The sequence below is a fragment of the Myodes glareolus genome, chromosome 23 (genome assembly GCF_982192425.1).
Source record: "Myodes glareolus chromosome 23, mMyoGla1.1, whole genome shotgun sequence".
Lineage (NCBI taxonomy): Eukaryota > Metazoa > Chordata > Mammalia > Rodentia > Cricetidae > Myodes > Myodes glareolus.
The window spans coordinates 39,621,979-39,647,851 of NC_142048.1; the positions used below are offsets into that span (position 1 = coordinate 39,621,979).

Genomic DNA, 25,873 nt, shown 5'->3' on the forward strand with positions numbered 1-25,873 from the left:
TGGAATAGTTCAGAAAATCATTTTAGAATATAGACTTAGCATACAAGAGTAAGCAGAAAGGTAACATATCTACAACTCTGTGTGTGTGTGTGTGTGTGTGTGTGTGTGTGTGTTTTTCCATGTTCCTGTGGGAGGAAAATTCACATGTGTGCATGCTCATGTTGAAGCTGGAGGACAACTTTGGGTATCATTGCTTAGGACCCATCCACTTTGTTTTTTTCAATTCTCTCTCTGGCCTGTGGCTAATCAAGTAGGCTAGGCTGTTTGTTTGGCTAGTGAGTTCCAGGGACCCACTTGTCTCTATCTCCCCAGTGCCAGGATAATAAAGTACACCACCACGCATGGCCTTCACAGTGCGTAGATTCTGAGGATCAAACTCAATCATCATGCTTACATGACCAGCATCAGCTATGCTCTCTTCCCAGCGCCTCCATTAATACGTGATAATACAGTTAAGTGTTCATTAAATAGTGCATATTAAGTCAGTTGATAAATTGAGGCTTATAACAAGCAGAACAGCCCATGCCCTCCCTCCCTCCCTAAATTTGTACTCTTCTATACTAGCAATCATTCTCAAATCTTCTAACTGATCTCTCTGGAGTTTGCAACCCCTTTTCTAAATGGCACACTTTTGAACACTAGGTTTTAATTTATCGATTATATAATAGGTGGTTGACTTTTTATTATGGTGAGTTTCTCTTTCCTCAGTTCCTTAAACACAATATTTGTCATTATTCTTTTTATAATTTTGTAATCATACAAATATTACAAATAGAATACTAAAACTGTGTTACTTTGACTGACACTGTTTTTATCTTTTTGTTTTTTCCTAGACAGGGTTCCTATGTGTAGCTCTGGCTGTCTCAGAACTTGCTCTGTAGACCAGGCTGGCCTCAAACTCACAGAGATCTGCCTGCCTCTGCCTCCTGAGTGCTGGGATTAAAGGCGTATGCCACCACTGCCTGGTGTATCTTTCTTGATATTAATAAGTGTCTCTCTTTAGTTTTTCTTTTTCTGTTTTTTTTTTCTGGGTGGTGTTGTTGCACACCTTTAATCCCATTACTCGGGAGGCAGATCTCTGTGAGCTCGAGGCCAGCCTGGTCTACACAGCAAGTTTCAGGACAGACTCCAAAGCTATAGAGAAGCCCTGTCTCAAAAAACCAAATAATAATAATAGTGCTGTTTTTTTTTTGAGGTGGCTTTAGGTTTTACTCATTTCTCTTCTCTTTAACCCCCTTTTGTCTGTCTGCTTTCTTGCAGCTTCCTTTTATCTGCTCTCATTTAGGGAAGATTGGAGTTTTGCAATCAGATTTTTATTTCTAAAAACTATTGTTCACTATCACCTCTCAGCCTCTCAGTTACAGTCACATGTAAAATTATTCCTGCTTCTTTAACAATGTGGCACTTGAAGGACGAGGTGTCTGCTCTTAACTGATGGTTTTCTGTAGTCACTTCGACCTTTTCTTTGTGTGCTTGTAATAATCATACACAACACTTTTAGATTAGGTTTTGTTTGGAATACAAATAAATGAGTTTTCTTAGGTTATTTTTGTACCTGCATCGTGTACTTCATTGTTTTTTACCTGCTCCACTTCCTCCATGCCTCCTCCCTCTACCCACTCCACTTCTTCCATACTTCCTCTCTCACCCGCTCCACTTCTTCCATACTTCCTTCCTTTCTTGCTAGACCCCTTCATCTTCCCTAGGATTCTTCCTGCTTTCCTGACAGTTGGATCCCATTGTTTACTGCCCCTCATCTTTCAGACCCTTGCCCCTGTTCTCATAGTGCCTTACTTTTGTTACACACACACACACACACACACACACACACACACACAGAGACAGAGAGAGAGAGATCTCAATCTGCATATGAGAGAAAATGTAAATAACACATTTATCACGATAAGTCTGGCTTATTTTGCTCAGCATAATCATCCCTAGTTTTATCCATTGTCCTGTGAATGTCATAATTGCATTCCTTACAGCTGAATAAAACTGCATTGTATACATGTATCTCATTTTCTTTATCCGTTCAATGTTGATAGACATCTAGTTTGATTCCATAGGCTGGCTTTTGTGAATAGTGAAGCCAAGAAAAAGGATGGACAGGTGTCTTTGTAGTATGATGATTTAGAGTTCTTTGAGTATATATCCCAAAGCTGTATCATATGATAGTTCTATTTTTTTGAGAAATATTCATACTGATATCCACAGTGGCTGCATTTATGTTCTCATAAGCAGTGAATATGGCTTTCTTTATTCCCACATCTTTGTCTGCATTGGTTGTTTGTTTCTTTGATGATGCCCATTCTGCTGGAGTGAGATGATATATCAGAACAGTTTTTTTTTCTGATGGCTGAGGATGTTGAACATTTCTTTCTAAATATTTATTTGCCATTTCTATTTTAACCCTTTGAGATCTGTCTTTTCAGTTCATTGGCTTACTTCCCTATTGATTTTTGGATTTTTGGTATTTTATTTTGAGAATTATTTATGTATTCTAGATAGTAAGTCACTGTTAAATATAATAATTGCAGGTTTCTTTTTACATTGGTAATTGCTCCCTTTGCTTTACCTCATGTGTAGTTGTGTCCTGCTCTGTGGAGTCTTTGCCTGTGTCTCTACCTCAAAGTATTTTCTTATAGCAATTTCAGAATTTTACGTCTATTAAAGGTGCCCTTTAATCCCAGTATTTGGGAGGGAGGCAGAGGCAGGCAGATCTCAGTGAGTTTGAGACCAGCCTGGTCTACAAAGTGAGTTCCAGGACAGCCAAGATTGCTGCACAGAGAAACCCTGTCTCAGAAAAAAAAAATTGTGCAGGGTCAGAAATACAGACATATTTTCATTCTTTCCATATCTAAATCTTTATTTGTATCTACCTATATCTGTTTTTTCTAGCATCCTTTGTTGTTTTTCTCTACTGTATATTTTCGAAGCCTTTATTAAAAATCAAATACCTACAGCTGTGATTTTATCTCTGCCACTCTATTTCCTTGGTCCCTGTGTCTACTTTTGTGTCAGTGCCCTCTTTGATTTTGTTTTGTTTTTTACTGTACCTGTGTAGTATAATTTGAGATAAGTTATTGTAATGTCTCCAATTTGCCTTCTGCTATTTGGAGTTATTTGTGCTGCTCTCTGAATTTTATGATTTTTCTCTTTCTATGAAGAGCATATTTTGAATTTTGATGGAGATTATGTTGAATCTTAGGTGTTTCTGTAATTTAGCTATTGTCACCATATTTTGCCATTCTGTGTATATTGCAGATGTTTCCATTTTCTAATGTCTTCAACATTTTTCTTCAAAGTTTAAAGTTGCAGAAGGCTTTTACTTCTTTGGTAGGTTTATTCCTAGCCTTTGAGCAACTGTGAGTGAGGCCCTCCTACCCCCAGCTTCTTAATTAAGTTCTTTATTTGAGGTGTAGGGAAGGTAATGGCTTTAGTGTGTTCATTTCACAACATACTTCATTGTTGAAAAAGTGTTTATCAGGTTTGAGAGTTCTCTGGTAGAATTATTAGGGTCTCTTAAGAATAGGATCGTATCATAATTTTTTTCTTTCCTATTTGTATCCCTTTGTTTCTTTCTCTTATCTAACTTAGCCTTTCAGCACTATATTGAATAAGAATGAAGAAAGTAGGAACTTTGTCTCTTTCCTGATTCTAGAGGAAATCTGTTAATTTTTCCTCATTTATTATAATGTTGACATTAGGTTTACAGTGTGTAGCCTTCATTATGTTGAGGTATGTTCCTTCTATTTGTTATTTCTTCAGGGCTTTTTTCATGATGGGCTGTTGGTGGCTTTTTCTGTATACATCAGGATGATCATGTGTCCTGAAGAGCATCCTTGTGTCTTTATATATTCTGTTTTGCATATATTGGACCATCATTGTAGCCCTGAAATGTAACCCTGGTATATGACCTTGTGTATTCTTTTTTTTAAAAAATATTTATTTATTTATTATGTATACAATATTCTTTCTGTCTCTGTATATGCCTGCAGGCCAGAAGAAGGCGCCAGACCTCATTACGGATGGTTGTGAGCCACCATGTGGTTGCTGGGAATTGAACTCAGGACCTTTGGAAGAGCAGGCAATGCTCTTAACCACTGAGCCATCTCTCCAGCCCCGACCTTGTGTATTCTTGAAATTTGTTTGCAAGTTTATTTTTGTATTTATACTCAATTCACAGACTCTCTCAGTCTCTGCCTCTCTGTCCTGTCTCTGTCTCTGTGTGTCTTTCTATCCCTGTGTGTTTCTTTCTCTCTCTTTGCCATTCTCTCTGTGTGTGTGTGCACAAACATATGTATACACATACACACACCCTTGTCTTTTATCCTACATGGTAGGGTCATGTTAGCATCATAAAATGAGTTTGGTAGTGTTATTTCTCTTTATATTGTATAAAACAAAGCTTTGATGTTTGTTTGTTTTAGATTTTGTAGAATTTAGCAGTGACTCTACCTGCTCCTGGGATTTTCTTTGATAGAAGATTGCGTTCATTATTTTCCATATTTCTGGGACAAAATACCTAACAACAGCAACTTAGGGAAGTCAGAGTTTATGTTGGGGCTCATTTTGAGGATATCCTCTATCGTGTGGGAAACTCATGGTAGTAGACCCTAGGGCAGTTGATCTGACCTGTAGTCAGATAGCAGGGGAAATGAATGTTCATATTCCGTTTCTTTCTCCCTCCCTCCCTTCCTTTCTTTATATAGTCTGGGATCCCAGTCCATTGGATGGTGCCCCCATATTCCAGTGGATCTTCCCACTCCACTTAACCTAGTCTCTAAGTGAATACCCAAAGGCTTGTCTCCCACGTAGCTCTAGATCCTGTCAAGTTCCCAGTCACCATCACAGAGGTTATTAGAGCTTCAGTTGTGCTGCCTTTTATAGCACATTTTTATTGAACCTTTTCTGTCTACACTTCTGTTAATGATGTCACTCAGAAATTTTCAAAAAAATAGGATAGTAGAATTTTGGTTTACTAAAAGTCACTATGCTAATAGCCTGTCCTTTTGAAGATTCGATGAAAACCAAGGTAAAAGTTGAAGTGGGCCAATGAGATGACCGAGGGATAAGGCGTGACATACAAGCCTGATGTCCTGAGCTTGGTTCCTGATGACCACAGAAGTGGAGAGGGAACTGGCTCCCCATGCTCTCTTCAAACCTATGTGCATGCACGGTAGTACGTGTGCACGTGTACACAATAAAGAAAATAATGCAAATAAAAGAACAGTTATAATTTTCTTAATTAATTCAATATCTCTTTGGGTTGCCTATGTTTTGTTAGGTGCAAGTCGATTTGATAAATGTCAGGTGCAATAGGATCTGATAAATGTGGGAATGAATTCTTACTTTATACTGTAATTTATGAATTCTTGGAAAAAAGAAATTTACAAACGTTTCTAGAATCCTAAATACATTTAGTTTCTTATTTTCAAGAAGTAGGAACTTAAAATCTGACATCATTTATAGAAGTCTATCTAATACAATTTCATTTTTACAGCTTTTCTTATTTGTAATTAGCCTATGAGTGAAAAGTTCTTCTCATGAGATATCTGGTTTGCCTCCTAGTACATTTCCTTTCTGATAATTTCATACATTCTCTACAGCTTTTGAAAATTCAAAACAAAATTGTATCTTTTTCATATATTTGCTTGTTTGATTTTGAAAAAAAATCTTAATAACTATTAATTCTTTGCTGTCGTTGCTTGCTAACCAGCGTCAGTGATTTCACAGCAAGAACAGACTATTTTCCCATTGATTAAAAAGCATTTTCTTCTCTGTGGATAAACAGTGCATGGTTGCAAAGGAAGACTGGTAGATGCTTCCCTTGAGCTGCTGTGAAAGAACTAAGAGACACTTTCAACTGTAGCATTATCGTGCATTATTTCATCCAAAAGGCTGAAAGTTGAGGCTGTTGCAATTGAAGCACAAATTGTCTTACTTATATTGTGAAGAATAAATGTTAGTTTTAGAAAGATTCTTATTTGATGTATGGAATAAAAAGTAAATGAGGGAAGAAGAAAAGTATATTCATTTTCTTTTAAATATTTTAGTGTTGGGACGCAATCACCAGGAAAATCTTACAGCTCCTCACAACCCATCATTTCAGCCCAAGAGCTGGACACAAGGGTAAGACTTCTCTGACATGGTGACTAACTCAGGAGTGGGTGGCCAGCAATCTAGGCTGGGCATCCGCTGGTCTCCTCTTAAGGAAGAAAGTGGTGCCTGGAATTCTAAAAGTAAAGGCAACTTCTTTCTTACCGCATTTTTAAAAGCCCCTTTGTTTCTTTGTTTCTTTCTAGACTGTATTATATGCCAAGTTGGTAGAAGCGAGACAGAAACATGCTAATAAAATGGATGTGCCTCCGGCTATTCTGGCAACAAACAAGATTCTACTAGATATGGCCAAAATGAGGTAAACTGTTTATGTCTCAATCTCTCTCATATAATATATTTCTAAAAGGTATTATTGCTAGGTAACAGTATGACCATGACTTAAGCCTGCGATGTGACTGTCACATGCCCCATGCTGCTGCCCTGATCTTAGGTGCCTTTAGTTCCTTGTCTCCATGTGAGTAAATCATATTCAATATTTATAAAACCAAATCTGTCACAACTCACCCTCTGTACCCAGTGGTCACCCGAACCCTTCTTCTTTCTATATTTCCAAGTTTTTAGTTATACTGTGATGTTCCTAATGCCATAGCCTTTCCTTGTATTCTGCTATCCAGGCCTTCCCAGACTTGCTTTACCACCGAAGCCCCTCTCCTGACCACTCCCTCACATCTGATATGCTAATAACAAATTAATTACATGATCTTGACTTCCTGGGCTTCGAATTCAAGTCCTTCTATTTGTTGACTTAAAACTGCTTTTTCATTTCAGTACAGAATCTGGAATGGTTTCTGTGACCTGAATTGCTTACTGTTTCTAGGCAGTGTCCCCTTCCTTTCCCTTCATGTGTGTTGTTTCTACCTCACAGTTCTTCAAGGTCTGGCTGAATTGTTGTTTCCTCCATGGTGTCTCCCATTGTGTTAATCAGCCAATTCCTCTCCCTTGAATTATCAGGGCCTTTCAGGTGACTGTTAAAGGTACTTCTATGGTGAAGGCTGCTTCATTTACTTTTCTGTATAATTAGTTGTAAACATATATCACACATCAGAACTTAAACTCTGTGACTAAGATTACCAATTTCCTACCTCATTGTGACTTTGATATCACCTAGCAAGAAACACAAGGGGTTCAGCTAGTTCTAAATAAGTTAGAACTTATTTCCAAAGTATTGTCTATCGGTTCCTTTAAAAAATTTGTTTCTGTGGCTGGAGAAATGGCTCAGAAGTTAAGAGCACTGGCTGTTCTTCCAGAGGTCCTGAGTTCAGTTTTCAGCAACCACATGGTAGCTCACAACCATCTATAATGAGATCTGGTGCCCTCTTCTGGTGTGCAGGCATATGTGCAGGCAGAACATTGTATACATAATAAATAAATAAATAAGATTGTTTCTGTTCTTAAATTTCACTTAATAGGAATAACTTTAATGCAGGATGTTCTAATGATAACACACAGTAACTCACATGTTAGTATTTTGTTAAGTAAATAAATACAGATTCTAAGATGATTCTTTACTCTGCAGAGGTGGTACTTATGGGGCAAGAATAATCATTGGTGGATTTTAGGAAGGAGACATCATGTAGTCTTTGATATACTGGACATAGCTGAAAAAAATGATCTCTATGATTCTAAGGGTATTGTTTAGGTTTAAAGGTACAGCATAGAGATTATAGAATAATAAGGACATTTAGTATGTAAATGTTCTAATTAGCAGCATGGACTTAAAGCAGACCTGTAACTCAAGAAACAAAGACTCAAGCGCATTGAGTTAAAGGCCTGGTGAGCCAGTTTGCTGTTACCAGAGACATTTCACAGGGAAGAAATATGAATGAGACTTTCTTCTGAGTTTCTTAGCCTTTCTTACTGTCCCCATTCAGAGCCTCATGGTTTTCATTTCTGAGAGTAATATGGTAACCAAGTGGAAACTGGGTTTTAGCTTATTTGTTTCTAATAATGGCTTGTTCACTACTTAATACCTGCACTGAGTTTTTGTGATGCTAGAAGTGAAGTGGTGCTTTCATTTGTTGATTGTTTATATAGCAGATCTATAGGTGAAGAAAGGGGTTATGTGGCATGACCATCTGTAGAAAGCTCTGGTTTTGATTGCAGAAATGTATACAGTTATCGAGTACTGTGTGAGACTGAGCATCAGCTGTATTCTTGGAGTGATTCTGTCTCAGTGACTTCTTCACAGTTCTTCCTTCCTCTTTTGTAAACAACAGACCAACTACTGTTGAAAATGTGAAACAGATCGATGGGGTCTCCGAAGGCAAAGCTGCTCTCTTGGCCCCTCTGTTGGAAGTCATCAAACATTTCTGTCAAGTGAACAGTGTTCAGGTAAAACCCTCGAGTTACAGCAGCTTTTAGAGCAAACACTTTTGACCATGTCAGAAGCAACACTTTCTCCTTTATGTGCGTTTCTACCTGGACACGTAGAAAGTGAGCTCAGGCTGTTTTATGTCAGTGGTTATAGTAACATGTTCTTCTGGATAGTTCATGAGAAACTATATCTAAGAGGGTTTTTAAAATATATCTTTTAAACATTTTATTATTTTTAATTGTGTGTGTGTGTGTGAGGATCCATCTGATTTGGTGCTCGAAATAAAACTCAAGTCCTCTAAAGAACAGCGCATGCTCTTACCCACCAAGCCATCTGTCCAGCCCTCTGTCTAAGGTTTCATATGGAACTTAAAGGCCAGAGCTCTAGTTGGGATGTATGTTTTACAACTAATTATTTAATGTTTGAGCATAAGTGCATGTATATGGATATACATAAATATATACATATATAGTTATATGTTGGAGGGAGACCACTCGTTCATCCTGGCTGCCTGGCTAGCTTAGACCCAAAATAATCACACAGAAATCATATTATTTAAATCACTGCTTGGCCCATTAGTTCTAGCTTCTTATTAGGTAACTCTTACATATTAATTTAACCCATTTCTATTAATCTGTGTATCACCACGTGTGTGTGGCTTACCAGGTAAAGTTCCCAGCATCTATCTCTGACGGCTCCATGGCTGCTCTCCAACTCTGCCTTCCTCCTTCCATGCTATAGGTCAAGCCAGTTTTCTTTATTCATTAACCAATAAAATCAATACATAGGCAGAAGGACCTCCCACACCAGTTATATACATATACCAGTATAGTGAGGGTATCTTTTCCTATGATGCGTGTGTGTCTGCCCATTGTGTGATTATAGCATGCAAACTTGTATATTCATTCTGTTCAGTGTTCATTTCCAGAGGATTAGGGAATTAATTTAGAGATATTAATTAGAACATTATATAGCTCTTACATATTCTTTCTTATGAGCCAAAGAGGAAATGAGAAGGTTTGTTGCATGCTTTTTAGCTTATTTAACCTTTTAAATCGACATGTAAAAAGTTCAACACCTTTTTGCATTACCCATGGAAACTTCGTTATTTAGAGATTTTGTGTTGTGTTCCTGTAATGCCTCACAGACAAATGTTGATCATTATGATGACTGATGGTATTATTACATCTGTCATGCTATTGTTATTATTTGTGCTGCATCTGAAATCCTGTAGACAGACCTCTTTTCGACTACAAAACCTCAAGAGGACCAGAAGAAAAGTCAGGAAGTGAAAAATGGAGAAAGCTCACTCTCCCAGTCTGTGGCTGTTACGTACGCTTTATTCCAGGAGAATAAAATGTCCTTGGTAAGTGTGCCTTCAGTGAGTTTACACTTGTGTTTGCTCAGCCGTTTAGTATTGAAGCTGGGACTTGGGGTTTGCTACTTCTTGGCATCCAATGAGTCTCATCTTTGATTTTCTGTCTCTGTCAGGTAACAGCATCTAGTCTTGTGTGACCACGGTTATTTTAACAGAGACTGTCTCACAGTTAGGGAGAACACAGCAGTAGCTCAGAGCAAGTGCTGCAGAAGCATTTATAACCAGTTTAAAACTATCAGTGTATATATTATAAGAAACATGAAACTAAAATATGACCAAATCATACCCAATATAGATACATCATTCTTTATATCATTAACTGTGAAATATGAGAAGTTTTGTATTGTGAATGTCTGTAGGCTTCAGTCTCTTGCGCCTTTACTTACCACCATGTGGGAGCCCCTGGGCTCTATCCAAGCACTGCCAGAGAAAATAAATCCTCTAAGTTAGACAGAAACAAAGCACAAAGCTGTGAAAGCGTGATGTGCACACTGTTTTTGAAAGATATTCAGAGATCCGAAAATAACTTTCTAAGAAGTTGTTTTCCATTCTGTGTCTTCCAGCATGCATTACTCCATTTTTTCCTCCACAACTATGTTGGCCACTCTTTTTACAATCTTATTACTGTGAAAAATGATCATAGTTAATATTTCTTCCTTGTTCTAACATAGTCTTTATGGCTCTTGAGTTTTTATTCTGTAAGATGGAGAGTATGCCACTAGAACAGGGCAGTATGAGACCCCTGCCCTGCATCCTTGACCTCTCTGATATTTAACTGATTTGCAGCAGCTCATGTGGGTCAGGGCCTGCTTTTCCTGTCTGCCATGCATCAGGACACACTTTATTTATCTTATGGTCGGATAGAAAGAAGGATGCACAGGCCTTGACGTAGAATATCAAGGTAGTCAAGTTCCTCACTTAAAATTAGAAAAACCACTAGCCAAGAAACCAAGATTCCATTAGCTACTTTTTAAATAAAATACATGGTTCATAGGAATTTAAGTTGAATCTTACATAAATGTTATTGTGTACTTGTTGAATATACTGTATATGTATGATTTGACCATGAATATACAGTAACTGAATATAGTTGCCAAGAAAGTTTGGAATGGGCCCCAGATTTTGTGAATAAAGTATATTCTGGTACTCAGTAATAATATATAAAATATATTACATTTTATGATTAATTATGTGATGAATGAAATATCTTTTATTTATGTCTTATGGTATTATGAAGTGTTTGATTTTGAAAAATGATTGTTGATTATCTATACCTCCCTGGAGTCTTAAGAGGGTCTTGCTAGTTAACCACAAAATTAAATGCATCTGAGGACTAATTAGTGATGAGCAATAATACAATTAGTTGGAGGTAATTTGATGCCTAGTATCAAATAACCCCGATATTATACACACATGGAACATACTTTTTAATGGAGATAGTGGAAATTTAATGAAAGCAATTCAACACCTACTTGTGAAGGATGAAAATAGTGCCCTAGATGGTTTGCTCTGTGAATGAATAAACATTCACACATACAGTCTAAATACAGACTTTGTAAATGTAGTGAAAGAAATATCATGACTGTTAGCATAATTGAGTACCAATGCTTTTTGTTTAAAGAAACATTTTTAGCTAATACAAATTTTAAGTGTATTTGGAACCACATATGTTTCAAAATCTTTATAGAATCATTTTCCAAAATTGATCATTATTATCTTAAGTTTAGTAGTATGATAAGGGTGAACAAGCATTCTTATTAAATTATAGCTATTGCTTTATGAACAGAGCCTATTTAAAACACTGAAGTCTTCTCAGTACCCTTCTAAAGAGAGTTTCTGCAGTCTTGCACCATCGCTGAGCACTGAGGGGTTGTCTTCTTGGAAATTCATGTAGCCAAAGCACCTTGTCCAATCTCTAGAGCATTACAGTACAGCTTTCTATGTTTTCAAAGGACTGAAACAGTTATCAAACTTATCATAAAGTGGCCGATGGCCAGCACCATCAGCTTTGTGAATACAGCGGGAAGGTGGGGGATTGAATTTTTGGCTAAAGTTGGTTGATTTTGTTTTAATCGGTATACAGAGTAGAATCTGTGGTGATCTATGTATAGTAGTTTTAAAGAAATACTTAAAATGAAAATTTTGTCCACTGCTTATTTCTCGGTGAATAGTTGCTGCCTGAAGATAGTTTCTTTCCGTGAGATGCGGAAGAAGTTCTAACTCACTGGTTCTTTTGCTATTTCCCCGCAGCACAGCATAGCCGAGAATAGGCTTCTGCCTCTCACAGCAATTGGCATGCACTTAGCCCAGGCAGCGAAAGCTGGCTATCCCCTGGATATGGAGCGAGCTGGCCTGACCCCAGAGGTTCAGAAGATTATTACTGATGTTATCCGAAACCCTCCCATCAACTCAGGTGATGAGCGCAGCCCTTTCTGCAGCCTAATGACCCAAGTCAACTCAGAGGAAGTAAACAAGTGATTTCTCAGAGTTTCTTACTAACAGCCCTCACCCTTTGCTGTGGTGAAACTTTACTTTGGTAGCTTTTTTATTTTAGGAAAAAAAGAATTATTCCTCAACAGGAAGTATACTGCAAATTTCTTTTCAGATTATAATCTTCCCATCATGTCCAAATCAGGCATGTTTTTACTACATTTTCCTTGTGTTCCTTTCCAGCAGCTGAGCGACTCTCATTTTCCCAAATGTCTGCCATTGGTTTCTCTCTGTAACCAGCCGTCAGTGGCATCAGTCCCTGACACAAGCTCTGTGGAGTCTTGGCCACACTTGATAGGCAGCTTGCCAGTTAAGAGTGCTGCTCTTCCAGAAGATGGAGGTTTGATTCTAGCACCCACATGGTGATCCACAACCACATGTAACTCCAGTTCCGGAGGATCTGAACCCCCTTCTGACCTCTGTTGGGACCAGGCACACATATGTTGCATAGACATACATGCAGGCAAAGCATCCATATCAAGTAAAAAAGCATTTGTTCTAGTCCCGCTGAGGAACCTCAGCTGTACCACGGAGCTCAGTCCCCTACTTGCCTTGCAGAGATATTTAAGAAGTGATGCATTTTTATTACAGAAGTAAAGTTAAGGCACATTAGAGAATTTTCCTCTTAAATTCACGAATATATGGTCAGAATGTTAATACATCTGATTTCTAGATTTTATGTCTGTTAGACTAGAGTAGTGGTCATCCTAGAAACAAGCAAACAAAACTTACCTGCAAAGCTGATAAATTCTTACTTTTTATTCCTTGAAATTCTTTCTCATGTGGAGACAACTCGAGTTGTGTCCCTCACCCCAAGGATTTGTAAAGTGATAAAGCAACAGAATTGCTTAGTGAGAGTCTTTCTCAAATATAGTCTAGCTATAATTTGATTTTCTGTACATATCTGTGTATAGAGAAAGCACGTCTAGACATGTAAGTCTAATACTTGTTAATGAATTGCTATTTTTGGAACTTGGTCAATATAGATCTGCTAAGGTTAAATTTCAGTTTGTAAATTTTAAGACCCAAGGGCCAGATATAGACTTTGTGGTAAAATGTCTAAGGTAACTCAGTTGTGAGTCATCCTAAGAGAAAGTAATGACTTCCTGACACTGGTAGCCAGTCTGTTAGACATGAAGGCAGAGGGAGGAGACCAGCGTTTGCCATGCAGGATTACAGTAAGGTGATATCAATCCTGTCCACTGCAAAATGACACATTGTTTTCGGGAAAGCTAAGGACTGGGATTTCTGCTAGAAATACATTGTCTCTTGGGACTCAGGCACATTTTGATAACATGTTTGGGCAGTGTTATGTAGCTTTTTTTTTTTTTTTTTTTTTTTTTTTTTACAAAAAATAAAATATTGGCAATCATGTTTGCTGCTGATTGGCTGCCTTCCCGAAACCATGGACTGACGGATGGTGTTAGCCTAGACAGGTAGATGCAAAGGCTTTGGCAGTGACACACTAGTGAGTCAGTCTTACCTCTGACAGTTCATGGTCGTGACCCAAACCTCAGGACTCAGTTTTTTCATGTATGAAACAGAAAAGAATACTATTTTTATCTTTTACAGAAGTGTGAGAAATACATGGGCTACCAGACAGAGAGCCTTGAGGCATGGTAAATAGTGAATCGTGGCATTAGTGAAGGATGGTGGTGATCGAAGTAAATGATAATATCTAAGAACATTCTAAAAATGTCCTTTAAGTCTCATTACTTTTATATTTCATCTTTTTGATAGTTAATTAAGAATCTATGAAGTTGGAGCGCGAGAGATGACTGTGGATAAGAGCACTTGCTGCGTTTGCCGAGGACCCAGGTTGGGTTCTCAGCATCCACATGGTGATCTCAAATGTCTGTAACTCCAGTTCCAGGGGATATGATGCCCTGCTCTGACCTATGCAGGCATTGTGCACACACATAGTGCAATACATACATTCAGGCAAAGCAGTCATACACATAAAATACAAATAGATCTTGAAAAATATATATGAAGTTAATAAGTAAGTGTATATAAAGGAAGATTTCAAAAATCACATAATCACTCTTCAGTATTGATTGTCTCTACAGGGATATAAAAGTCTGTAGATGTCCAAGACTCTTCTATAGTAACATTCAACATGCATGTAACACGTATTCTGTATACTTTAAATCACATTATATTATATATAATATGTAGCTATTGCACTATTAAATGTCTTGTCAGTTGCAATGTATTGTTTGAGAAATAGTAAGGAGAATGTGTGTGCATGTTTAGTACAGTTGCTGGTTTTTGTTTGTTTTGAGACAAGGTCTTGCTGTGTAATCTAGGCTGACCTTGAACTCACATCCTCCTGACTAAGTCTTCTGAGGGCTGGGACTGTAGGCATGTATCACCATACCCAGTCCGTGGTTGGTGAAACCAGGATATGGAACCTGTGACTTTTTAAAAGAGCCAATAGGTAACAATGATAAATTGTATTTTATAGAAGCGTGTGAGTTTGAGAATTCTACAAACTATAGTGGTCTTTTGCATATTTATATACTAAATAATTGAGCAATATTCTTGAATAACAACAACAGGGCTGTTCTAACCTCAACTCATTGCTGTGTATCTAAGAAACTGTCTGATTTGGCGGTGGTAAAGAGTTAAGTTGCTGGTAAGTTATGTGATTATAAAGTTATAGAACTTTTGACTAAGAAGCAAGAGTAGAAATCTTTTTCTCTTTTGCACTCCCAAGCGGTTTTGCGGCCTGTTGGGGACTTAGGGAGTTGCAAAAGTAGTTTTAGTGTCATGTATAGGATTGATGATTCGCCAAGTTTTAATTTTTACTATGCCATTTTAAGTCATACTACCAAATAACTTAAAATTAATTCAAAAGTTATCAAAATAAAATGTAACTTGCAATTTTTATTAAGATTCAGGTTTATTAAGTCTCCTGTTTGACTAAAGTGAATTAATTTTATTTCCTTTATATATTTTCTAATGTCTTTAAATATTGTCTGCCATAACTAGTGTCCTCTATAGTCTGAGCTTAGTAATATCAATTTCTGGTGTTAGATAATTAATATTTAAATCAATTTTTATCTTTGAGAATTTCATATACAAATACTGTATTTGCATCACTTCCACTCCCCCCCCCCCGTGCAATTCATTGCCATTTCCTCCATCCCATCTCAAATTCAGGACCTCTTCTTTCATTATTGTTGTTCATGTGCACACATGCACACTCGCGAGCGCATCACACACACACACACACACACACACACCATAGACACAGAATCTACTGAGTTCATTTAATATTCTCAGTGTGCATATGTGTAAGGAGAGCCAACTTGATAACTTTTTAAACGAATTCATTATTTTTTTTGCTTTTCTTAAAAGTCTTTATTATTAAAATGATGTGTAAATTTCTGTTAAAAAGATAAAAATGTAAATGGCATGCTCCATATGAGAAGTTTTGCTTTTTTTTAATAGAATAAAATTTTGTTTAGATAGTGTGTTTGACTTAGAAAAATTCATTATTTTAATGAACAAGCTTGTTTGAAATTTAAATTGTGCACAATCCTAAACTGATTTTTTTCTGTATTTTTATAATATAATATAATATTAACTCAAAAACAGAGTAACTGTGAATTGAAATATTATTTTTGTGCACTCTTGTTTCCCATCTAGATTTTCATTCTGTAACTTTGTGTTTTTATAATTCTGTGATTTTTGTTAATTTGTCTATATGTCTATAATTTTAAACTTCTTTTTTTTTACACTGAGTATTTTAACTATACTTATAAATTAAGTCAGTTATTTAATGAGGTACCTAGATAATACTCAGAATAATCTCTCCCATTCTTTATGTGCATGGAACTGGAAAATTAAGGGTAGCTTCTAAGGGACCTTCCACTAAGGGGTAACATGATCTCTTTTAAAGCACTGAAGGAGCACAGCTCGTGCTGTGAAGTGGAAGTCGGTAGATTCGAAACTGCAAGTGACAAGCCGAAGTGCAGGCTGACTTCAGGAAAGTCATATCTTAAAGATAGAGCATGCACAAGTGTGTGACATAGCACTGATGTCTAGATCCATACAGACCCTCTACATAATATCACTGTTGGTGGTTAACCTAGAAGCAAATGTTTGTGTACTATAATCTTTTTAAACATTTTTTAATTTTAGAAGTTAATTTTATTCAAAAATGAAGTAAGTTTATTTTAAAATAATCTTAGTATAACATTATAGTTCAATAGCTTTATGATTTTCTAAAAAATAGTTTGAATACTCTACTTCCACCATAAAATTAAGGATGTGTATTTTCATTATCTAATGTTAATAACTCACAGAAGAAAATGAATATAATATAGTATTGTTGTATTAATTGATTGAAATGTGGGAAAATTCAGTGATTTCTCCAGAACAGCATTACCCAATAGAAATATAATGCTAACTACAAGGACAGCTTAATTTTCCAATATCTACATTAAAAACAGAATGGATACAATTATTTTTCATAACAGTTTAGTCTGTCCTGTATACTAAAATATAATTTCAATGTTCAATTAATCTAAAGTTCTTAGCAAGCTTTTTTACAGTTTTTTCTCTACTAAGCCTTTTCAGGCATGCAATTATATTTATAACATGCCTTCTGATGCTAACGTTTAATTAGAAATACTTAGCCAGTGTGCTGGTTCATGTGTACAATCCCAGAGCCCAAGAAATGGAACTAAAGAGCATTGGTAGCTCAAGGTCTTTAATATCTACACAGTGAGTTCATGGCCAGCCTGAGCTAGATGAGAAAATAGCAGCATCAAAAAAAAAAAAAAAAAAAAAAAGTGATCAAACCACAGTGTATCTAACCTGCGAACCAGCAACCCCACCTCCAGCAGCCCAGAGATATGGAAAAAATACATGTACTATGATGTTCATCAGAACATAGTTTTAAAGAAAAATTGAAGACGGGGTGCTCACAGTCGAGCCAGCTACATGCAGAGAGCAGAGTGCTCACCCGCGGCAGTAGAGCTGGTGGGTTTCGTGATCATTAGAATGGTGCATTGACCCCAGGAATACGATTGTAATTGGGTTCATAGGATAAACTCATTAATCTCAGTACATATTTAGTGCATAGTCCTTTCTACGACTATGCCTAACACAAGTCTTACATTCTAAACCTGTAATTTATATAAGTAGCCAACCTCACTACTTTTTGTTAGGTGTATATAATTTTTATCTGTGCCTTAAGAAAAAATTGCCATTTTGGATGAGTCCTTGAGTAGCAAGTCACAGTCTTTGGGAGAAAAGAAAAAAAAAAAAAAACTTGAAAATATCAATATTTTAAATTCATGTTTTCAAGGTATCATTAAAAAATATTTGGCTTCTGATCACAAAGTTGAATTAAGTGTCAGGAATGCTTGATGTATTTTATAAAGTGGATGAATACATAGGTTCTAGGTTGCTTAATTCACTGGTGGTTGACAGTGACGATGACTATGGCGTGGAAAGGAAAGGGTGCTCCAGCGAGAGTCCTCCGTCATCTGTAGTCGGCCCTCCATGGTGCACACATGTGAATGACTGATACAACACGCGTTAATCGTGTTGCCACAACACATGCAAGCTCCTTGAAGCAAAATCCTGTGTCAGGGCTCTGTCACGGGGTGTTCTGTTCTGTATATATAGCAGTGTTGACCTTGAGCACTGCACATCTCCAATTCTTCATTAAAGCAATGTGGTGAACATAGTCTCCTGGGAAATTCACCTAGGATAAGCATTTTATGTAAATGGTGTGGTTTGTTATGCTATATATTGTTGATGTAATTATCCTAGGATATTATTTACAAGTGTCAATTACTTATATTTTAAGAATGTTTTGTTTTGTTTTTTGAGACAGGGTTTCTCTCTGTAACAGCCTTGGTTGTCCTGGAACTCACCCTGTAGACCAGGCTGGCCTTAAATTCACATAGATCCACCTGCCTCTGCCTCCTGAGTGCTGGAATTAAAGATGTGCGCCACCACGCCCGGCAAGAGTAATTTTTAAAAGAACTAATTTATTGTTTGTGTGTGTGTGCCCATGTGCATGTCTCTGCAGAGAGTATCAGATTCCCTGCAGCTAGAGCTACAGGTGGTTGTTAACTCTGGATGTGAGTGCTGGAAAGCGAACTTGGGTCCTCTGTCAGAGGGTGTGCTCTTGCCTGCTGAGTATCTCTCCAGGCCCAAGAATACATTTTTAAGGGAAATAAATTTGTAATCAACATTTGGAAATTGAAGCACAGTTTCCTTTAACGAAGGTCTGCGCGTGGTTGTTGTTACTCTCAGGGAGCCTACGAAAGACTGCTTACAGAATCCTTAATATTGACCTGTCCTTGAGCTAAGTTTGGATGGAGTCATGAGGAGGATCCAGAAGGTTACCCCATTTTCCTTAACGCTGTTACCATGTGAAAGACAGAAATTTTCTTGCGCAATATTCTTCCCTCCCATATAGTGTTTCATCATTTTCACCTGTAGTTTTCTAAACATTCTGCTTAACTTTTGTTGGTTTGGTTTTCTTATCTTTTCCAGATATGTATAAAGTTAAACTCATTAGAATGTTAGTTCCTGAGAACATTGACACGTACCTTATCCACATGGTGATTGAGATCCTTGAGAGTGCTGACAGCGGAAGCCAGCCTTCCTGTGACCCCAGCAGGAAGAGGTGTTTGCCCAGCTCTGAAGAGAGCAGTGTGAGCGTTAAGAAAAGCAAGGACGTGGTCACTGACGCCAAGGTATTTATTACACATTTACATGTTTACAAAGTGTCACCTTGTTCACCTTGCATGCTCAGTGGATACATTTTGATCTGTTGTAATATATAAATCTGTGTGTGCTATTCCCTTTGCTTTTCAAAATACGATGTGAGAAAAGCTGTTTTTAAAAGATAGTAAAGCAAGTATAATTTATTGTTCAGAATCACAGCTTAAATTTTACCTGTATTGTCTTTGTGATCTGGAGACAATAAACCTCATTCCAGAGATGTAGTTAATGGAGTTAGCTTTGTGTAGCATGGCTTCGTATGTGGTTTATGGACGTGAAGACAAACTTGACTATAAATGCTTCCCGCTGGCTGAGCTGCCATCCGTGTACTCTGGTGTGAAGATTGTACTCTGCATGTTGATAGTTACGGTCATGAGCATAACACGGGGGTCTTTTGCATAGTTAGAAAAAGTCCACATTCACTGTTATTTTAGATGATATTAAAAAATGATGTCTGTGCTATATGGCAGATGGTACCAGAGAAGAATCATTCTCTGGGGTGACTATATGCAGCGCACAACGCCTGCTGCGCTCTGTGTGCTACCATACAGTTCCCGAGCTCTGGGCAAGGGGCTGGAGGTTGAAATACACAAACACACACAGACAGAGAGACAGAGACACAGACCTCTAGTCACTGGTAAGAAGCCCTTTATTCAATAGCACCATGGAGGCTTATATACCCAACAGTCAGGTGGGCCAACAGGTGAAAACCTTATCCTCTGATCCTCAAGGCCAAGGCAACACGTGCTCGTGAAGCAGAGCTGGTAAACAACTTTGACACAGCTTTCAGTAACTCAGATCAGAAGGAAAGTAAAGCTCTCTAGCAGGGAAGAGCAGCTGGAGGCCAGGACTCCAAATGGTCCCAACAACTATACATTTGCAGGTGTGATGTAGTGATAGTAATTGCTGAGCTTTTAATAACTCACTAAGTGTTTCAGTTCTCCATGGCAAGCTTGCAGTGGTGGCTTGTAGTTAAAATTGAGATAGAAACGAGACTCCACGCTTTAGCACTGCGGTAATCTTTGTAGGGTTTCCAGCACTGGGCTCTCACTCTTCTCAATAGTGTCAAAATAAAGGGAGCTGATACTTTAAAAAAAATTACACTGGTCTTTTAAAATTCTTTACTTTAGTTAGCATTGTGTATTATCTTGTTTTCTTAATTATAAGATGTTAATATCTTAATATTCAATATGAAATTTCAGTATACAATTTCTTTTCCTAATTTTTTCCTTTAACTGTGAATATTTTGAAACCTTTTAAAGACAGAAAGCAGAATAAACTATAGCAAGTAATTGATAAAGCATATAAAGTTATCATTCTTAAAATGGTGTAAGTTATACACTATGCACATTTAACTTAAACAAAGCTGCCGTATTACAGAAGCCTTCAAATACTTCCAGTAAGTAAATTAACTTGGCTAAATTCTGAGTAGTGTTCTTATTAGCATGATTTCTGCCTTAAGACTAAGACTCAGCTTCGTGCTCATATTTGTACCATTGTAGGCTTGTAGAGCACTCCCTACTTCAAGTAGTAATTTTTGTTTGATTTATCATGTGTGGGTGGTGTGGCACAAAACATTCCTTTTATGTTATTAAATGTTTTTTTAAGGGACTTTTAACCAGGTCCTAAGGATTTTGGTAGATGAGACACTAAAATCATATGCAAAGCAGTATGCATGTGTGTACTTGTTCTTTTTCTGAGAAGGAGATCTACAGTCGTCAGGAAATTCTTAAATTATTCTATGAAGCAAAGACTTTATTCAGTGAGTGTTTTTGAGTGCTTGCTGCTTCTTGGCCACTGCAAGGAGCTGAACAATTACTGAGTCAGTCTCCTGGCCTCCTGCCACCACGGATGTCAGTACCTGTTTTCTTTTTCATGTGCTAAATAAACTTTCTGTGTGCACATGTATATACATCCTCCTCGGGGCATCACAGTCATCATCCTTTAGAGTTTTTGTTTTTATTGTTTTCTGTAGAAGCTCTTGGACTTGGGACCTTGTGCATGCCAGATGAGTGTTTAACACTGAATCCTTTAAATTCGCCACTTTGCTCAACCCAAAATAACTGTGTCGTGCTGTGTAGATCAGAAATAATGTTCAGTTTTTACATGGCAAATGAGTGCCTGAACTTGAGTATCTTGAAAGTCAATACTGAAGCCAGTGGGATGGTCAGTGGGCAAAGGCTTTCGAGGCCGGCGGTTGAGTTTGATTCCTAGAACCCGTATGAAAATGGCAGATCCAGTGGCATGCATTTGTGATCGCGGTATGCCTATGGCCATAGGGAGGTGGAGACAAGGAAAATGCCTGAAGCTTGTAGGCTAGCTAGCGTGGAGTCCACAATATGGCAGAAACAATAAGAGAGGCTGTTCTGCAACATTCTAGAAAGATCAGAAGGGAGCCTTGAATGATGCCTCTGACTTCCACATGGCCATTGTAGTCGATGTAGCATGTACACGTAGACACATACACACACTAATAATAATAATAATAACAAATCATCTTTAAAGTGGATGATATTGGGATTATAAGTAAATGCTTAAGGGAATGATAGATTTTTCTCTTTTATTTATTTATTAGATTTTTCAACCCCAAAAGGATTCTCTAGATGTTTCTATTTCACTTTGCTTGGTTGAGGAGAGTTGTTCAGGATGTCCGAGTTGTTTTTTACAGCTCTTATGCTTTTTTTCAGTTGTATGAATATTTCTTTGTGTTTCTGTTCTCTGTAGATGTCATCTGAAACGTCAAAAAGAAAATTACCTGAGTGGTTTGCCAAAGGAAATGTGTCCTCAGCTGATACTGGCAGCTCATCAATGGCCAAGACCAAAAAGAAAGGTCTTTTTAGTTAGGAGACAGCTGCAGACCAACTTGTGTGTCCTGCTGTCCTTGTTCCTGTAAAGAATGCAAAGAAATATTTTAACCTTAAAATTTCTTAAGGGTCAAAGTAAAACTCACTTAAGTATTGAGCACTGAGTCTTTAATCTCCCATCCACAGTTGAGGTGAGGCATCTGAATCGTCAAAGACCCCGAGTACAAGCTGGAGCCTCGATGTTGGTTCCCTTCAGAACCCTAGGTCTCATGTGCAGTCTCTCTCCTCCCCTGGTGATGGACGAGGGGAATGTAGGCTGTGTCTCTGACCTAGAGAGCGGGCTAGTAGTTGTATACTGACTGAGAGGAAGCAGTCTTGAGTTGCCAGATGGTGTCCTGTGAATGTACGCCAGCAGGCTTGTTTTACAGATTGTCTTTACTTTCTGTGTGCACTGCCAGATGATGCCAGTGCACCACACATTGGCTTCTGTTTAAATGGAGTGGGGAGTGTTGGAAGGGCTCCAGTTACAAAGGCAACTAAATGCTATGCATCTTCCACACAATGTGTATTATTTTTCAAGTAAAGCAATGTCTTCCATACTGAATATTAAATATATTTAATTTTCATTTATTTATTTACGATGAGTACCTTCAATGTTTGAAGATGCCAAAAATGAATATGTCTTATGTTTCACAAAGAACTTAAAAATTTAAAACTCAGCTCTGTTCTGTGTAAACTTTTGTTATTTAACTTTAAGCAGTTTACCATATGGCTTATTTCTTTTTAACCTTTGATTAATTTTTTGTAAATAGAAATGGACTGTTATTAATACAGAAGAAATACATGCTTGAATTCAGAGTAGCTGGGGGGGGAAGCCACCCAGGGTTCCACTGGGAGATAATCAAAGCCGCTTTTTGTAACCTGCCAGAATTTTATATGTGTATTTTCTTAACTTGTTACACCTATAATATGTGGATGAATTTTATCATAAAACATTCAGATTATACTTAAACATAAAATCCCCATGTTCTCATTTTCTGCTTCCTATTACAGACAGTAGCTCCCATTAAGTTTGCCATGGACATTCTCTAGATACTTCTATATTTCTGTGCCTTAATGTGCTTCTACAACATATGAGTTGGTGTTCTCTATGACCTCAAGCTTCATGCTGGATATAGTGGCCATCTGTAGGAAAATACCTGCTTAATTATTTGAATTATGAGTTGAATTGGACAGTTTTTTAATGGAACTGAAAAACAAAATTTGCTGTCAAAAATTTTAGACCTGATTATTTAGCAGATTTTTCCTCAAGACTGAATGAAGTTAGCCTATTCCTTTAAAGAAAATTACTTACTAACATTTATTCTCAGTGATAAAACTGAAATCTCTAGTAGAACTTAGAATATTGGTGAACTCAAGCCCTTCACTGGGAACCTGGGCAGCTTTCCTTGACATGAAGACTTTTCTAATGAGATGGATAAAATCAACACTTGATTTTTTTTGATGCTATCTAAAGTTTTTTTTTTTTAAATCTAGAACATCTAAGTAATCTAAGAAATCAGTGTTACATGGATGACTGAGACATGATGTAATATAGAGATACATTGTTTAACAGACCTGATGGAGGCAGAAAAGGGACCAGTAAATCTCAGTGTAACCAAGAATGAAAAGTGATGGCTGTAGTTTCCTATTACACGGCAGGAATAATCATTAAAACTCTGCAGTTGGTATAGCTGCAAAGAAGATTCTCTACTGTTATTTAAAAAGCTATGAAAATATCCAGTCTTTTCCAACTGCATATTTGTATGAACTTGGGTTTTCCTCACATACCTCAGGCAAAGTAGAGTTTCCAAACATACCGAATGTAGAAGGCCAGGACCCCAGCCTCTTCTCCTAAGCTCATCTACACAATCAGAACGTTTACAGAAATGGAACAGTGACGTCCTTGTCAAGTTTTGATGAAAATACCCCTTTAAAACAAACAGTATTTATGTTAAAATGTAATTGGTTTACTATGGCTGTTTTTAAATGAATCAATAAATCTTTGGAAAAAGTCTCAGATCTGAGACTATTTCTGTGTATATGAGTGTATACTGAGTAACTGCAGAAACCAGGAAAGTCTCAGATCTGAGAATATTTCTGTGTATATGAGTGTATACTGAGTAACTGCAGAAACCAGGAAAGTCAAAAGCAAGCTTGAGGGCACTGAAGAAGGAGCATGCGGGCAGGGCTAGGAGTGGGTGTGGGGTAGAAGAAGACAGGTGCTGTGAAGGGCAGTGGGAAGAACGAGGCAGGGACTTTAACTGCTGAGGGAGAGGAAAAGCAATACAGAGGAAGAGGGAAGGAGGAGGCGAAACTAACACTAACGATGTCTGAAAAGCCATAGGGAAGCAAGACTTTATGTTTATTTAAACGTATTGGGCTTGGTTTGGTTTCTTCACATGGTCTCAATATAGCCTTGTTCAGCTTGGAGCTCACTATGTTCAGCTGGCCTAGATCTCTCTCTCTCTCTCTCTCTCTCTCTCTCTCTCTCTCTCTGTACACGTGTGTGTGTGTGTGTGTGTGTGTGTGTGTGTGTGTGTGTGTGTGTGTGTGTGTATGGTTTAAATAAAATTATGCTATCTCGGGTGATAATGCTCCTCCCCTCAGGAACAAGAGACTACTTATAAAACCCCCAGTGTTAAGCATGAGAAGCCTCCCTTCAAGTTGTTGGACAATGAAGTCCAAGCAACTCCCTGATCAATACAGGCTATTGCCTTCGCTATCAGTTGCCTCCGGGAACTTGAAGGTAAGAGCCTGCTGCTGGAGATACTGCACATGCTGGGCACGGGATTTAGAGAAACCACACTGGAACTGACATGGAAGCTCCTCCCTGGGGACTAGCTCTCCTAGCACTGAAAGGCGCAGTGCAAACTGTCAAGAATGAAAAGCAATCAGTAATCCTGTCCAGCTGTGAAGCCTGTGAATCATGGCTATGACCAGTATGACAAGATACCTCCAAGGTACAGTAGTGGCATTTCTATCTCAGGGGTAACCAACAGCTGTCTAAGGGGCTTACAGCCACTTAGTTGGAGGGAATTCACATCCAGTACTATAAACCCACAGCTAGCTGTCTAAGGGCCTTACAGCCCACTTAGTTGGAGGGAATCCATATCCAGTACTATAAACCCAGCCAACTACCATGGCTGATGAGCTCATGGATCCTAGAGGAGTGCCTACCCCCACTGCTTTCCTAAACCAGGACACTTTCTAACTCCACCCAGAATGCTTAGTCTTTCATCCAGAGAAGTGCAGCTCTCACCCCTCATCAGCATAGTGTCCTTTTGCAGCAGACAGAGACCATTACAGAAATCCCCAACTGGCTGACGACTGTGGCTCCCACCCCAGCAGTGCCCAGTACCCTAACGACTGCGACTCCCACCCCAGCACTGCCCAGTACCCTAAAGTCTGTGGCTCCCACCCCAGCACCGCCCAGTACCCTAAAGTCTGTGGCTCCCACCCCAGCACTGCCTAGTACCCTAACGACTGTGGCTTCCACCCCAGCACCGCCCAGTACCCTAATGACTGTGACTCCCACCCCAGCACGACCCAGTACACTAACTAACGACTGTGGCTCCCATCCCAGGCATTGCCACAACAAAACAATATCTTGCCTGAATTATTTAACATTGTAATGCACTGCAGTGCAGTCTCTTTTACCTGTTCCAATTTATGAAAGTGTACCACATCCCATTTCCAATGTATTAGAAGTTGTGCCCAATTGTTTGTGTATGATGTCCCACTAGAATATAAATTCGACAGGAGGAGGAGCAATTTTTGTCTGTATTGTCCATGGCTATGTCTGCCACCTAGAAAATAGTAATACCAGGCAGGAAACCAGAAAACGCTGAATGAATGAATGAATGGGAGTATCCACATGCTATAGGATCTACCCGGAGCCGTGTCAGCTGGGGCGACATCTGGGCCCTTAGTCATCTCTACAATTCTGCTAGTCCTAGGTCTTACTTCTGTTGA

The 25,873-nt window shown here is 38.1% G+C and overlaps 1 protein-coding gene across 4 annotated transcripts in view; it reads left to right on the plus strand.

The window, feature by feature from the left end:
- The window catches only part of Wrn (WRN RecQ like helicase), a 101,152-nt gene extending 77,234 nt beyond the window's left edge, over window positions 1-23,918 (plus strand). For all 4 annotated transcript variants that reach the window (XM_048456539.3, XM_048456538.3, XM_048456540.3 and 1 more), the window contains 7 exons: window positions 6,057-6,132; window positions 6,306-6,418; window positions 8,337-8,451; window positions 9,669-9,800; window positions 12,063-12,225; window positions 18,825-19,027; window positions 21,780-23,918. In XM_048456539.3, the coding sequence (XP_048312496.3) occupies window positions 6,057-6,132; window positions 6,306-6,418; window positions 8,337-8,451; window positions 9,669-9,800; window positions 12,063-12,225; window positions 18,825-19,027; window positions 21,780-21,899 (922 nt within the window). In that variant the 3' untranslated portion in view covers window positions 21,900-23,918. The remainder of the gene's footprint in view (window positions 1-6,056; window positions 6,133-6,305; window positions 6,419-8,336; window positions 8,452-9,668; window positions 9,801-12,062; window positions 12,226-18,824; window positions 19,028-21,779) is intronic.
- Window positions 23,919-25,873: the final 1,955 nt, after the last annotated feature.